The 16,987-nt window shown below is 40.8% G+C and overlaps 1 protein-coding gene across 3 annotated transcripts in view; it reads left to right on the forward strand.

Annotated features, from left to right (window-relative positions):
- Positions 1-9,437, forward strand: part of LOC135093018 (CD2 antigen cytoplasmic tail-binding protein 2 homolog) — a 101,961-nt gene extending 92,524 nt beyond the window's left edge. For all 3 annotated transcript variants that reach the window (XM_063991883.1, XM_063991886.1, XM_063991874.1), the window contains exon 7: positions 9,017-9,437. In XM_063991883.1, the coding sequence (XP_063847953.1) occupies positions 9,017-9,207 (191 nt within the window). In that variant the 3' untranslated portion in view covers positions 9,208-9,437. The remainder of the gene's footprint in view (positions 1-9,016) is intronic.
- Positions 9,438-16,987: the final 7,550 nt, after the last annotated feature.

A 16,987-nucleotide genomic window follows, 5' to 3' on the forward strand; every position in this document is an offset into this window, starting at 1 on the left:
CCAGGATGGTCAGTGAAGGGAGATGAAAGCCAAAGCTGGCAGTGAACATTGACGTCTCCAAGTATGGAGATCTCTGTGAAAGGGAAGAGTCAGGATGTGCTCCACTTTGGAATTTAAACAGTCAAAGAATTTTTATAGTCAGAGGTGAGAGGTATACAGCACAGATAAATCTAGTTTGAGAGTGACTCTGTAGTTGTAGTCAGATGGTGGAAAATTCAGAAGATTCAAGAGCGTGGGCACAAACGCAGGTTAAATTGTTGTGCACATAAATGTAACATCCAGCTTTGGATTGAAAAATGAGGATAGAGAAAGTAGGAGGGAACAGAGAAGGGGCTACTCTCAGTTATCTCAGACATCTGTGTTTCAGTGAGGAAAAGAAATTGAGATTTAGTAGAGGAGAGGTGGTATTCCATAGAGTGAAAATTAGATCTAAGGCCATGAATGTTGTAGAAGTTATTGAAGAAAAAGTTGAGGGGGGGGTGTCAAAACACTTAGGGTTGATATCAGAAGAGCTGTCTGACTTGAGGACATTTCTGGTCCCCTCTCCAGATGGGGACTCTGAGGCCTTCTGTTTTTACTTCTGCTTTTACTCAGGGCTGAAGACAGGAATGGTGTTTTGGCAGAATTTTTTTTCATTTTTGGCAGGAGTTTCATGACCAGATGTTAGCCCTTTGGGGCCATATATAGCCTGTGAGCCATAGGTTTGCTACCTCTGCTTTTGAGTGTCTCCTTGCATCCTGCTCTGAGTGCATGATGCTAAGAAGGGCTGTTGGTTCTGATTCTGGTTCTGGTTGAAGATCAGGAGGTTTAATCTTTGCAGTGGCACCTCATTGATGCACTTAAAGTTTCTTTTTGGATCTGATTTTCTCTCTTGTTTCTCTCAAATATCATTTGATTTTTCTTGTACTTTTCTCTCTTTTCTTCAAAAAAACTGTAAAGTATTTCTTTAATTTTTCCAATGTTACTGTTGTCAAAAAGGAGCTCACCAATAATCTGATCCTCATTTTCTATATATGGTCTTTGCAATTTATCCACTTGTCTCCTCTTTCTCACAACTGAGAAGGCCTGAGTTTGAATCCCAGGCACAGTGAAGCAGATGGGCAAGCCTCTTGATTAATGTGTAGCATGTGTTAACCTAGCAGCAAGTAGGTACAGGATGTAAGCCAAGAGGTTGTAGCCTTGTTGTCTTGGTGTGTGGTGTGTGGGTAGTCTCAGTCTAAAGTTGGCCAGTATGAGCTCTGAGCTCTTTAAGGAAATGACTAGGTGAATACAGTAACCCCCTGACTATCACGGGTTCACCTATCATGCCCTCAGTACATCACGGATTTTTCTGGCTAATATATGTAAATTTATATTGCAAACTCCTCAGTATATCACAGGCTTCTGTGGCTGATAGGTACTTATATTTTTTTAGATTTTAATTATTTCTGTGGTAAAATACACATTTTTAGCCTAAAAATTAATAAATTAATAAATAAAAATACATTATTGTAATTCATAGAGATGAAGCTCTATAGCCTTGCTTCAACTTACTGTATATTTTGGCGGATAAGACAACTTTCAGATAAGATGACCCCCAAATTTCAGTTTGAAATTAATGGTTTTTAGCTGATATTGGTAGTATAAGACAACACCCAAATTACCAAAACATCTGTGGTGAAGTTTAGGTCAGTGAGCACCAGAAAACTGAGATGGTGATATACCAGTTATGAATAAAATACCTTCTTCATCTTCAAGTGCAAAACTAAACCTAAAATAAAATTTCCACCAGGTGCTTTTGTACATTTTCATTAAAAAGGATGGGTGGATGGATAAAGATGGTGTAAAATTATGGATGGGCAATTTGTGGTATGATCAGTTTTCCTAAACATAAACAAACCCTTGCCTTCTGCTGCCTGCATGTGTTGGGCTGTTGGCCGTAATCTTCTATACATCGTCATCACCTACATTGTTCAGTACTGCACTGCTAATCGTCATCATCATCATCATCAATCAAGTTGTAGTATCTTCACAGGTGACTGTACCAAATTTATTTACTTTTTTTAATGCATAAAGATGGGTCTAAAAGTAAGTTTGAGTTTAAAAAGTGTTTTAGGAGTAGAAAAAAATTTCTAAGAGTATGGGGAGAGTTTATAAAAGTTTAAATATATAAAACTAATAAAATAAATATACACAAATTATAAAAATTATAAAAAAAAATACAGCACAGTACCGTTTCTACTTTGTGGATTTTCACATATCACGGGTGTTTTTGTTTTTTTTATGTAGGAAGGACACTGGCCAAGGGCAACAAAAATCCAATTAAAAAATATGCCCACTGAAATGCCAGTCCCATAAAAGGGTCAAAGCAGTGGTCAAAAATTGATGAAGTGTCTTGAAACCTCCCTCTTGAAGGAATTCAAATCATAGGAAGGTGGAAATACAGAAGCAGGCAGGGAGTTCCAGAGTTTACCAGAGAAAGGGATGAATGATTGAGAATACTGGTTAACTCTTGCGTTAGAGAGGTGGACAGAATAGGGGTGAGAGAAAGTCTTGTGGAGTGAGGCCGCAGGAGGATGGGAGGCATGCAGTTAGCAAGATCAGAAGAGCAGTTAGCATGAAAATAGTGGTAGAAGACAGCTAGATATGCAACATTGCGGCGGTGAGAGAGAGGCTGAAGACAGTCAGTTAGAGGAGAGGAGTTGATGAGATGAAAAGCTTTTGATTCCACCCTGTCTAGAAGAGCAATATGAGTTAGCAGCTGGGGGGTGAGAAAAACTGGCGGAGACGTCTCAGAATGTCTAACTTCATAGAAGCTGTTTTAGCTAGAGATGAGATATGAAGTTTCCAGTTCAGATTATAAGTAAAGGACAGACCGAGGATGTTCAGTGTAGAAGAGGGGGACAGTTGAGTGTCATTGAAGAAGAGGGGATAGTTGTCTGGAAGGTTGTGTCGAGTTGATAGATGGAGGAATTGAGTTTTTGAGGCATTGAACAATACCAAGTTTGCTCTGCCCCAATCAGAAATTTTAGAAAGATCAGAAGTCAGGCATTCTGTGGCTTCCCTACATTAAATGTTTACCTCCTGAAGGGTTTGATGTCTATGAAAAGACATGGAAAAGTGCAGGGTGGTATCATCAGTGTAGGAGTGGATAGGACAAGAAGTTTGGTTTAGAAGATCATTAATGAATAATAAGAAGAGAGTGGGTGACAGGACAGAACCCTGAGGAACACCACTGTTAATAGATTTAGGAGAAGAACAGTGACCATCTACCACAGCAGCAATAGAACGGTCAGAAAGGAAACTTGAGATGAAGTTACAGAGAGAAGGATAGAAACCGTAGGAGGGTAGTTTGGAAATCAAAGCTTTGTGCCAGACTCTATCAAAAGCTTTTGATATGTCCAAGGCAACAGCAAAATTTTCACCAAAATCTCTAAAAGAAGACGGCCAAGACTCAGTAAGGAAAGCCAGAAGATCACCAGTAGAGCGGCCTTGACGGAACCCATACTGGCGATCAGATAGAAGGTTGTGAAATGATAGATGTTTAAGAATCTTCCTGTTGAGGATAGATTTAAAAACTTTAGATAGGCAGGAAATTAAAGCAATAGGACGGTAGTTTAAGGGATTAGAACGGTCACCCTTTTTAGGAACAGGTTGAATGTAGGCAAACTTCCAGCAAGAAGGAAAGGTAGATGTTGACAGACAGAGCTGAAAGAGTTTGGCTAGGCAAGGTGGAAGCACGGAGGCACAGTTTCGGAGAACAATAGGAGAGACCCCATCAGATCCATAAGCCTTCCGAGGGTTTAGGCCAGCAAGGGCATGGAAAAAATAATTGCGAAGAATTTTAATAGGTGGCATGAAGTAGTCAGAGGGTGAAGGAGAGGGAGGAACAAGCCCAGAATCATCCAAGGTAGAGTTTTTAGCAAAGGTTTGAGTGAAGAGTTCAGCTTTAGAAATAGATGTGATAGCAGTGGTGCCATCTGGTTGAAATAGAGGAGGGAAAGAAGAAGAAGCAAAGTTATTGGAGATATTTTTGGCTAGATGTCAGAAGTCACGAGGGAAGTTAGATCTTGAAAGATTTTGACATTTTCTGTTAATGAAGGAGTTTTTGTCTAGTTGGAGAACAGATTTGGCATGGTTCCGGGCAGAAATATAAAGTGCATGAGATTCTGGTGATGGAAGGCTGAAGTACCTTTTGTGGGCCACCTCTATCATGTATAGCACAAGAACAAGCTGTGTTAAACCAAGGTTTGGAAGGTTTAGGTCGATAAAAAGAGTGAGGAATGTATGCCTCGATACCAGACACTATCACCTCTGTTATGCGCTCAGCACACAAAGACGGGTCTCTGACACGGAAGCAGTAGTCATTCCAAGGAAAATCAGCAAAATACCTCCTCAGGTCCCCCCAACTAGCAGAGGCAAAACGCCAGAGGCACCTTTGCTTAGGGCCTTAGGGGGATCCTGAGGAGGGATTGGAGCGATAGGACAAGATAAAGATATGAGATTGTGATCGGAAGAGCCCAACGGAGGAGAGAGGGTGACAGCATAAGCAGAAGGATTAGAGGTCAGGAAAAGGTCAAGAATGTTGGGTGTATCCCCAAGACGGTCAGGAATACGAGTAGGGTGTTGCACCAATTGCTCTAGGTCATGGAGGATAGCAAAGTTGTAGGCTAGTTCGCCAGGATGGTCAGTGAAGGGAGAGGAAAGCCAAAGCTGGTGGTGAACATTGAAGTCTCCAAGAATGGAGATCTCTGCAAAAGGGAAGAGGGTCAGAATGTGCTCCACTTTGGAAGTTAAGTAGTCAAAGAATTTCTTATAGTCAGAGGAGTTAGGTGAGAGGTATACAGCACAGATAAATTTAGTATGAGAGTGACTCTGTAGTCGTAGCCAGATGGTGGAAAACTCGTAAGATTCAAGAGCGTGGGCACGAAAGCAGGTTAAGTCATTGTGCACATAAACGCAGCATCCAACTTTGGATTGAAAATGAGGATAGAGAAAGTAGGAGGGAACAGAAAAGGGGCTACTGTCAGTTGCCTCAGACACCTGAGTCTCATGGAGGAAAAGAAGATGAGGTTTAGAAGAGGAGAGGGTGGTATTCTACAGATTGAAAATTAGATCTTAGACAGCGAATGTTGCAGAAGTTAATGAAGAAAAAGTTGAGGGGGATGTCAAGACACTTAGGGTCGTCGACAGAAAGGCAGTCCGACCTGGGGACATTTATGGTCCCCTCCCCAGATGGGGACTCCGAGGCTGGTGTAGGAGTCGCCATGATTTTAAAATTTTTGAGTGAAGGGGGTGTGTGTTATTAGGTGCTTGTAGTTTTGTGTGGAGGAAGAGAATTGTCTTCAGAGGGCAGGCTGTGACTGCCCCCTTGTGTTGTTAGACACAAAGTGAAACGTTCAGTGAGGTCACAGCTGGGTTTAATGATAAGTTCACAGCACCCCCTGAACAGTGCTTTAGACCTCACTAGGAGTAATTATCGTTTCGGCAGGTGTCTACTGCCGAGACACCTGCGTTAGTCAAGAGATTACTGTAATACATTCATGCGTGTGGACACACACACACACACACACACACACACACACACACACACACACACACACACACACACACACACACACACACACACACATTATGGTCATACAAAGATGCCACAGAAGATCACCAAGTGGAAGCTTAAAAGTTATGCATACAAATATAGATGGTTTGGTGTCGAGCCTATTGGAACTTAAAGACTACCTAAAGAACAATAAACCAGATGTGGTATGTTTAAAGGAAACCAAACTAAAAGAGGAAATGAAGTTGAGATTTGCAAAGGAAGGATATAACACATGGAGGAGAGACAGAAGGAAAAGGAGGAGGAGGGGGAGTGATGGTATTGGTAAAAGAGAATATTGTTGTTGAGGAAGTGGAATATGGTGATGGAATGGTGGAAACTTTGAGTGTTGTGATTAAGATCAAAGGAAGTAAAAAAAAAGGAAAGTTATTGTGACATATATACTACCAAAAACTAATGCATGAGAAACTAATAGATATAAAATTATGCAACTAAAAACAAGAAATAGCATAGAGGAAATGATAAGGAAAAGTAACAGTACTCTTAGTAGGTGACTTCAACACTAAAGGGGAGGAGATGGAAGTGAAAGAAAATGTCAGGTCATGGAGCAAAAAAACTTATACATGCCATAATGGTGAATACATTGAGACAGTGGGTGAATGAACCTACAAGATGCAGAGGAGAAGAACCATCACAGTTGGACTTAGTGTTTACCAAGTATACATTGTCTGAGTCCAGTGGGAAGTGACCTTGTGACTAGAGAAATAGTACTACAGGAGGAAACAGTGTTGCACAGGAATGAACAATTTAGAAATGGGAGACAGAATTATGCTAAGGCAAACTTTGCAGAGTTTACTAAATTTTATGGAAAAAAGGGCAGGGCACAGAGGAAAATGATGAGAAAACTGAACAGAAATAGTAGGGAAATATACAGAAAGGCAAGGAATGAATATGGTATAATAAGAAGAAAAGAAAAAAAACAATTTTGAAAGTGACAGTAAGAAAATCCAAGGAAGAGCCCAAACTCTTCTACAAATATTTAAATGGAAGAATGAAACATAGGGAGGACATAAACAAGTTAAAAAGAGAAGGAAGAATTCATGAAACTACTGAGGAGATGAGTGAACTAATGAATGAGAATTTTCAATCTGTTTACAAAGGAGACTGATTTTGTGGCACAGAAAGTGGTATCACAAAATGAGGGAATACAGGAACTAAAGGAACTAAAAGACAAGAAATCAATAAACTGGTGGAAGAGCTGGATGTTAGAAAAGCTATGGGGCCAGAATGGAAAAGAGCTAACATAGTCCCAATATACAAAGGGGGGGAAATAAAATGGAACCATTAAATTACTGACCCGTGTCACTAACAAGCATTGTAAGCAAGCTTTGGAAATAGTAATGAAAGATAGATGGGTGCAATATTTAGATGAAAAGATAATCACAGAAAAGCAATTTGGATTCAGGAAAGGGAGATCCTGTGTCACAAATCTACTTAGCTCTTATATGAGAGTAATAGATGGAGTGCAAGAGAGGAACAGATGGGTTGATGTGGTATACCTGAATCTAAAAAAAAACATTTGATAAAGTTCCCCAAGAGAGAGAGTAATTTGGATTCAGGAAAGGGAGATCCTGTGTCACAAATCTACTTAGCTCTTATATGAGAGTAATAGATGGAGTGCAAGAGAGGAACAGATAGGTTGATGTAGTATACCTGAATCTCAAAAAAAACATTTGATAAAGTTCCCCACAAAAGTCTTATGTGGAAGTTAGAGAATGAAGGAGGACTAAAGGGAGCAACATTGAGATGGATGGATGATTATTTAGAAGGGAGAGAAATGAGAACAGTAGAGACACTAATTCAAGATAGTGCAAAGTGACAAGCAAGGTACTGCAAGGATCTGTGTTGGCACCTATTATGTTTCAAATATATGTGAATGATATGACAAATATTTATATAAACCTTTTTGCTGATGATGCAAAAATAATGAAAATAATAAAGGATAAAAATGACTGCAAGGAGTTACAAAAGGATATTAACAAGATACATGCATGGACCCAAAGATGGAAATTATATTTTATTACCAGAAAATGTCACGTGTTGGAAATAAGAAAAAAGTATAAAGAGACCTTCATGGAATTACAAAATGGGAGAAGAAATAATAACAAAAAGTAATGAAGAAAAAATTTGGGAGTAATGATCCAGGACACACTATCACCTGAAGGGCACATAAATGGAATATTCAGCTCTACATATAGCTTGTTAACAAATATTAAGGTGGCATTTAACTATTTAGATAAAAGAATGATGAAAAAATTCTAACAAGCATGATACAACCTAAATTGGAATATGTAGCAGTAGTTTGAACTCCACATAGAAAAAAAAGATATATGGAAACTGGAAAGAATACAAAGGATAGTGACAAAGATGGTACCAGAATTGAAAGACTTAAGCTATGAAGAAAGACTTGAAGAGATGAGATTACCAACACTACAAGAGAGAAGAGAAAGAGGAGACCTGATAACAATGTACAAATTAGTAAACAATATAGAAAGAATAGACAGAAATGACTTGGTACCACAGATGGAGGAGGGAGAGAGATGGATGAGGGGGGATGGAAAAAAAATAAAGAAGAGTGGATAGTCAAATGACATCAAGAAGTACAGCTTCCCGTATCGAACTTTTGAAATCTGGAATGATTTGAAGGAAGAGGTGGTTGTGGCAAACAATGTAGAGATGTTCAAAAAGAGACTGGATAAATATGGTTATGGAGACAGGACAAAATGAGCTTTGGCTTGTGCCTTGTACAATACAGCAAGGTAAATACAACTAGGTAAATACACACACACACACACACACACACACACACACACACACACTGCATAGTGTAGTGGTCAGCACGCTCGGCTCATAACCAAGAAGGCCCAGGTTCGAATCCCGGGTGCGGTGAGGCAAATGGGTGAGCCTCTTAATGTGTAGCCCCTGTTTACCTAGCAGCAAGTAGATACGGGATGTAACCTGAGGGGTTGTGACCTTGCTGTCCTGGTGTGTGGTGTGTCAGTGGCCTCAGTCCTACCCAAAGATTGGTCACTATGAGCTCTGAACTCTTTCCGTAGGGGAATGGATGGCTGGGTGACCAGCAGACGACCATAGGTGAATCACACTCACACACACACACACACACACACACACACACACACACACACACACACACACACACACACACACACACACACACACACACACACACACACACACACACACACACACAATCACACAGCTTTTTCCTTCTTCCCACCATAATTCACAGTAACTTCCTTTCATGTAGAAAGAGTAACTATGCATTCATCAATGCATTTTACTTTCTTTTCTACAGAAAGAGTAAGCCAGATTTTCCTATAAAGCAAACATAAAGAAGTTTCACTTCATTCTCTTTCATTAGCAAATGAGTGATTTTCATCATTCTCTCTTTCTCATCAGAAAAAGTGAGCTGGGAGATCCGCTGGGAAGACAAAGAAGATGCAGAAGTACATGGCCCATTCCCCAATGAGAAGATGTTGCAGTGGCAGGAGTCAGGCTACTTTGACAAAGTGGCCTATGTCAGGAGAGTCTCAGACAGGGCAAGAACATGGTATTCAACAAAGCGCATTGATTTTGAACTCTATAGCTAGTTAATATATGTAATGAATGAACATCATTGTTATTCAAGGAGAGCTCTTTTCTGTTGACTTCAATCTCCTTTTCCTGCAGACACAGGAAATACTTTCATCATCAAAGATTTTAGTGCCACAGCTGTGAGTTGTCATGTTGACTTTTCCTACTGTTAAATATTAAAATATTTTGGTTGTGCAGCTCTTATGTGAATTGCAATCTTTTCCTCAATAAAGTTTTTATTATTTTATGATCTAGATTTTTTCCATATGGAAAAGTTTTGAAATTAGTGTTTGGATATTGAGGCAGGAATTTCCATGGAGACAAAGATGAGCCAAATGGTGGGTGAGGTGGCAACAGCTGAAGAGAGTGAGAGAGGTCTGTTCCATGTAGTTGTCTGCTGTTATGAGTAGGCTCTACTGCCAGCTACATCACCTGTGGGTATGATGGTGTGAGTGTTGTATATGAGAATGTTTTTGGTATAAGCTTGGGATGACTGAGGAGAAGAAAGGAATATTAGTGATCCAAAGCATAACAGGCACATAGTAAAAAAAATAATATGAAAATAAGTCTAATGTGTTTACACCATCATGTTTGTCTTTACACTGTTTGTGATCACTTGTGCATGTGTTAATGTACACGCTAGTTTTTTTTTATTTAAAGAACAACATTATGATTCATCTGGTGATGTACAACATGAAAAGTGCTTTTAAATAGGTTGCATTGTTGTTTTCATTAGCAGACAGCATCTCCCACATTTGGTGCATATTTTTTTCATAAAACAAGAAAAACAATATTATGTTTCTGGTTTGATAATGTATACACTTCAGTGCACGTGGTTGACAAATTTAATACATTCAAGAATGCATTAATTTTTCATCTGCAGATGGCATCACTCAGCAGACCTTCACACTACACAGCAGTCAAACTAAATTACAATATAGTTCTACATCCTTACATTAGTCTTACATACAGGGAGGTCCCAATGATAGAAACAGTAAAGTTCTGTCTGAATTGCTGGTATAGTGAATCCTCATGTAATAAAATACAAGGGAAAAATGGGTAAGGTTCCATGACTCTTGTCAAAGGTAAGTTTTCAAGCTAAAACATATGATATCAAATGCAACAAACGTGTCTTTTGTTATTACACACATTACTACCCATAATTATTAATTACTGTTAATACTCTCATCCCCACAGCAAACTTACACCAACATCTAACAGCTACAGGAAATAGGAATAAAAGAGAAGGTTGATTTATCCTTCTCATTTTCTTTATTAAGATAACTGAACCCATTCTCTATTGCTTGCTCCCCCAGAAGCATGTATCTGTCTTCATTCTTCTCGTTGCTGTCATGGGAATTATATATCCTTCTAGCAGCTATGTTGTTTTCACCAGAAGAGTTTCTACTTCAGGCGATGTGCTTTCCTTTGTTAGCATGGCCTGTACATGTTGTGAGTGTTCGAGATCCCTCCCATCTGCAGATGTAGATCCACATCTGGAATGTTTATCTTGTCAGGAAGTTGTTTGTACTTTTGATAATAATTGTGATAGGTGTGTGAGCTTGTCACACAATGTGAAGATCCAGTTTGAGTGTAGAAAAGGCTCTGCTTCAGGTGCTATGTTTCCTTATCTGCTGGTGATATTGATAAGAGAATGTGTAGGGCAGAGGAGACTTTGAACTCTCTCTCCCAGGCTTTGTTTTCTTCCCAGGGTTCTCCCTTCTCTGGATTTCAGACTACTTCAGCTCCAGTTATCTTAGTCAGTTTCCAGCTGGGAATGAGTGGGGTGTTCCTGTCTTCCTCAGGTGAGCCATACGGTTGACCTGGTGGTCCCAGCTGGGGTACAGGCAGCAGCTGATGGCCAGTGAGCATGGGGCCAAGTTGGTGCCGGTGGAGGCTTTGAAGCCAAGCAGGTTTCCTCCTGTTTGTGATAAAGGCAAGACAGTGCATAGTGTCTGGGGGACTATAAGCACTGGTTATGGTAGTGATGTTGGCAACAGCCACATGGCTCTCCTGCCTGGCAGCCATCCCCCTACTGAGGATATGGAGGTTGGCATCAGGTACAAGGCTCCTATGCCTGGCAGCAAGACTCCTATCAGGGACATAGAGGATAGTGTCTGCATCAGTACTCTCATGCTCGGTGGCCAGACTGTTATCTCTAACAGTGGGTTAGGCCAGGCAGTTTCCTCTCATGGCAGTCACCTACTTCTTCAGGATGTGTTGGTTGGTGTCAGCCATATGGTTCCCATGCCTGGCAACCAACCTGTTATCCTAACCAGCAGTTTAGGCCATTGCCTACTTGCTTCCTTGCTAGATGGCCATCTGGAAATGGAAGAGGATGAGGAGGAAATGTCTTCTGCTCTGGGGACTTGTTCTCCTTTTTAACACCTCATAGGCCTTGTGAGGGAGTTCCTTAATCTGCCTTCACCTGAGGCTGTCCTCCTCTTAGCTCCCTGGTGTGGAGAGAACATGGATCAGCTGTGACCGATCCTTCTCCTATGACACTATCACACTCACTTATGGCTCAAGCTGTGTGTGAGGAGGTCAGCATGAGTCTAAGCCTTGTTCAGCTACCTTTCATTTGCCTTCTACCTGCTGTAGGGTGCCACTCTGGATCCTCACTCACTCACCACCCTCCAAGATGATAGGACTTTTCTGCTCACGCTTCTGGCCCAGATGCTGCTGTACATAGGACAACAGCCCTCTCTTGGCCAGCTAGCAGCACAGCCAATCTCCCAGGCCGCTGCTAGTAGGCAGTCTCTCCCCAGCTACCACTAAAGACAGAGCTCAGTGCTCCACACCTCTCAGTCACTGGCCAGATTAATGTTCAGCTCAGGCAATCCTTTCCGCCTGGCCTGCCAGTCTCACCTTGGCCAGCACAGTCCTTCACCGTGCTAGCCAGTCAGTGCGTTGCCCAGGCAGGTGTTCTACCAGTTACCCCAACCTACAGTCAGGGTGGAGGCACAAGCCAGCCACATCCATATCCAACCATTCCTGACTTGCTGCCAGCCCTAGGCTTGCCAATCATCACCACTTCAGCCAGAGTGGACGTACAAGCTGGCCACATCTACGTCCCTGATCTGCTATCTCCACCCAACTGATTTGGCCTACCAGAGAGCAGCGACACAGCCATCCATATGCTCAGACCTGACTGCCTATGTGTCACCATCCCTTCCTGAATCTGGATTTACAGTGACCTCCATATTTTCCAAAGTCTTACCAACCTGCCTCAGTGAACATGAATTCCAACCTCTAATGCCTCCAGAGCTGTGGTCACAATAGATTGTGGTGTGCATCAGGCTGGACAATCTTATCTATGAATGCCAACCAGAGGAGATTGCCAAAGAAATTGCAGCCAAGTATGACTGGGCCAGGGTGAGGGAGGTCTGTAAGTTTTCATGATCTAACACAATCATGATCATATTTGCTACCAGTGGCATGGCCCAAAAAAGTCAAAGAGAGCAACATCCACATGTTTACCATGTCAGTGGCTGCCTTGCAAATCCATGAAGAGTTGTACACTCCTCTGATATCCTGCTACTGCTGTTATGCAGTAGAAGAGCACGTTACTAACCAGTGCCCAGCCCTACTCACATACACTGTATGTTCCGAATGTGTGAGTAAAGAACACACCTTCCATGATTGTAAGGCTGTGGAGATGAAATGTCTCAACTGTGAACTTGAACACAATGTGCACAAGCCATGAGATGTCCAGTCAGAAAAAAGGCGTCAAAGGACAAAGAAAGTAAGAAAGGAACAAACACATGGTACTCCCACAACCCCATATGCACAGGCTGCCTCCCAGGGACAGTCTGATGCAACAGCCAGTATGAATTGCAAAGGACTGATCTGCCTCCTCTATGCTCACATGGTGGAATGTGCTGCCTCTGGGTCATTTCAAAAGAACCTTTCAGAGGCACTGTCCCTAAACAGCATCCCCAACATAAAACTCCTGCCTGGCAACCTCCCCAGCTCTCTCCAAGCATATCATATGAGCTATGGCTGAGGACACTCAATATGAAGCTCCAAAAACTTCCAAAAACGTCCCCAGTGCCTAAAATGGGATGCCAGTTCTAGCAGCAGTGATCAGGGATCCTTCACTGAGGATCCACCAAGAGAAATCTACAGAAGGCAAAGGGAGAGGAGATCCCTGACATAATACTTATTAATAGCCATGGACTTAGGGACAACTGTAAAATTAAAATTCCAAGATTTAGACTGTATCAACAGAACATGACTAATGAACTTATGGATGTAGTAGCAATAATTATCAAAAACAATCTGGGACATAAAATAGAGGATGGGTGAACGACTACTTACCAGAGACATTAGCCATAGTGACGGAGACTCTAGATATACCACTCACCATAGCTACATCCTACTTCCCCCCATGATGCCCCTCCATCCCCCCACCCTGATTTCCATAGATTGTTACAGAGACAAAACCCAGCATTTATAGCTGGTGACTTAAATGCTAGACACAGGATGCTAGGACACACGATGACATAAAGTAAGACGTGATCTTCTGACCTACCTACATCAGACAGCTGTACACAAAGAACCAAATTTTCCAACTTACTATGGCCCCCTTTTGTCTACCTCTCCTGACATTGTCTTGACTAACAGACAGAACCATCTTCACCCATCCTTACCTCCATCACCCCTAGATGTGCTTTTTACAAAACAGACTGGGACACATTCAAAACTGATGACCTGTTACAAGTGACAAACATCCCAGACATTTCCCAAGCTACTCATGACGAGGTAGATGAAGCCTTAGAGACTTGTTCCAAAGCCTAGATACAGACAGGACCCCCAACCAAGACTTTTCCAAGCAACCCAACTAGCCAGAATACAGCTCCAAGCTCTCAGAGACAGAACTACTTTAACAGGATGGATCATAGATGACTACAGATGCTAAACATGACTTGCATTACAAGAAAGTAGACACTCTGAGGTGCAAGTTCATTGGGACCATGCCTTAATAGGTCTCACCAATAGCAACAAAGATTCCAAAAATTTCTGATATACACTAAGATGACTGACAGGACAAACAACAGGACTTGAGACATACCTTGTAGACCAGACAGGCCAAAGACATTACACAGACAGTGCTAAAGCACAGCTACACATGATAACCTGGAAAACCGTATTCTGTGATGATGATGACATGGAAGACAATGACGTTGTACTGAATTACCTGAGTCAAAAGCTCCACTGGCTGTCCTCGTATGGGATGGCTGACCCTGCCTGACTCAGGGGAGGACAAGGCTTGACTGCAAGAATAGGAAGAGCTTCACATGAGGGCCCCAGACCAAAGCCTGTCTTGGTTCTCCCAAAGCTTTAGAATAATGGAGGGAGGTGACCCCAAACCTTCATATCACTGAATTATAAGTATTTAATAAATGTGTAATATAACATTGCAAAAATCTTGTAAATTATGATTTCCAGTCTATGTAATTTTACAATATTTCTCATTTATGCACTGTAAATAAAATATGATCCATAAGCATATTTAAAAATAACAATAATACATATTGTACAACTCTTGCAATATATAATTACCAGAAAATAAAGACGTCCACAAATATCCCAATATAATATATATAAGAAATATAATATAAGTAATGTTATGACAAACTCTAATATTTCTCATTTTTTGTTTTACACACCATATTTCACAAAATGTAAAATTTATAAAGATAAGCAACCCTGATTTTCCAGAAACTTTTGTACTTGTTCTGTATTTCTGTTCTCCCCCCCTTCTGCTTTGTAATCCCACTTTCCTTAATAAACTCCTAAACTGTTAAATTGTGGACCCCAGCCTAGGGGAAGTCATGCCTCTAATATAAGACAGTTGTTGCCTCATATGAGAACATCAGAAATAAGGGAAGCTGCAAGAAACCATCAGGCCTACATGTGGCAGACCCTGTATGAAATATACCTACCTATTTCCATCTATCGTCCCCATCCATAAATCTGTCTAATCTTCTCTTAAAGCTAAATAATGTCTTAGCACTAACAACTTGATTACTGAGTCTGCTCCATTCATCTACCACTCTATTTGAGAACCAATTTCCTCCTGTCTTTTTTAAACCAAAATTTTTCAAGCTTGAACCCATTATTTCTTGTTCTGTCCTGGTTACTGATCCTAAGAATTTTGCTTATGTCCCCTTTGTCATAACCCTTATACCACTTAAAGACTTCTATCAGGTCCCCTCTTAACTTACGTCTCTCTAAAAAATGTAAATTTAACAGCTTCAGTCTCGCCTTGTAAGGAATACTCCTCATCCCCTGCATCCTTTTAGTCATTCTCCTTTGTTCTGATTCTAGTAGACCTATATCCTTCCTGTAATATGGGGACCAGAACTGCACAGTGTAGTTTAGATGAGGTCTGACCAAATATAACTAATATTACTTCAGGCAGTCTATTTTTAACACTCCTAAAAATGAATCCTAATACCATATTTGCTCTGTTTCTGGCCTCTATGCATTGTTTTCTTAGATGGAGTTCAGAGCTAACTATAAATCCTAAATCTTTTTTTGTACCCTGAACCTACCAGATCTTTGTTGTTTATTGTGTACCTACTGTGTGGGATTTACTCTATCTATGCTAATTATTTTGCATTTGTTGATATTAAACTGAATTTGCCATCTGTCTGTCCATTCATTCATCCTATCTAAATCTGCCTGCAAGGCGGTGGCATCTGATTCTGACCTAATTAATTTACCTATCTTCGTGTCATCCACAAATTTACTAACATCACTACTAATTCCACTATCCAAGTCATTGATATATATTAAGAACAACAATATCCCTAATACTGATTCCTGTAGCATCCCACTAATGACTTGACCCCACTCAGATTTAGAGCCATTTATTACAATTCTTTGTCACCTGTCGCTTAGCCATGACCTTATCCAGCTTAACACCTTCCTATCTATCCCGTGCACCCTAACCTTTCTCAGAAGCCTCTGATGGGGTACATTGTCAAGCACTTTACTAAAGTCCAGGTATAGGATGTCATAACTATCACCATTATCTGCTGCCTCATACACATTACTGTATAAACTTAACAAGTTCGTCAGGCAAGACTTCCCCTTTGTGAAGCCATGCTATCACTGATTTATCAAGTTATGTTTGTCTAAATGCTCCCTAATGTTCTTTGCTATTATTGACTCCATTATTTTACCTACAACAGAAGTTAAGCTGACAGGTCTATAATTAGACATTATCAAAGTTTAATTTCCTTTCTTAAAGAATGGTACTACATTAGCCTGCCTTCACATTACTGGTACCTCACCTGAATCAAGTGATTTCCTAAAGACAGAAACTAATGATTCATTAATAACCTCTGCATTCCTTGAGTACTCTGTGATATATTTCATCTGGTCCTTTTTTTTTCTTTTTATGTAGGAAGGACACTGGCCAAGGGCAACAAAAATCCAATAAAAAAAAAATGCCCACTGAAATGCCAGTCCCATAAAAGGGTCAAAGCAGTAGTCAAAAATTGATGAATAAGTGTCTTGAAACCTCCCTCTTGAAGGAATTCAAGTCATAGGAAGGTGGAAATACAGAAGCAGACAGGGAGTTCCAGAGTTTACCAGAGAAAGGGATGAATGATTGAGAATACTGGTTAACTCTTGCATTAGAGAGGTGGACAGAATAGGGGTGAGGGAAAGAAGAAAATCTTGTGCAGCGAGGCCGCGGGACGAGGAGAGGCATGCAGTTAGCAAGATCAGAAGAGCAGTTAGCATGAAAATAGCGGTAGAAGACAGCTAGAGATGCAACATGGC

Source organism: Scylla paramamosain, chromosome 3 (genome assembly GCF_035594125.1).
Source record: "Scylla paramamosain isolate STU-SP2022 chromosome 3, ASM3559412v1, whole genome shotgun sequence".
NCBI lineage: Eukaryota > Metazoa > Arthropoda > Malacostraca > Decapoda > Portunidae > Scylla > Scylla paramamosain.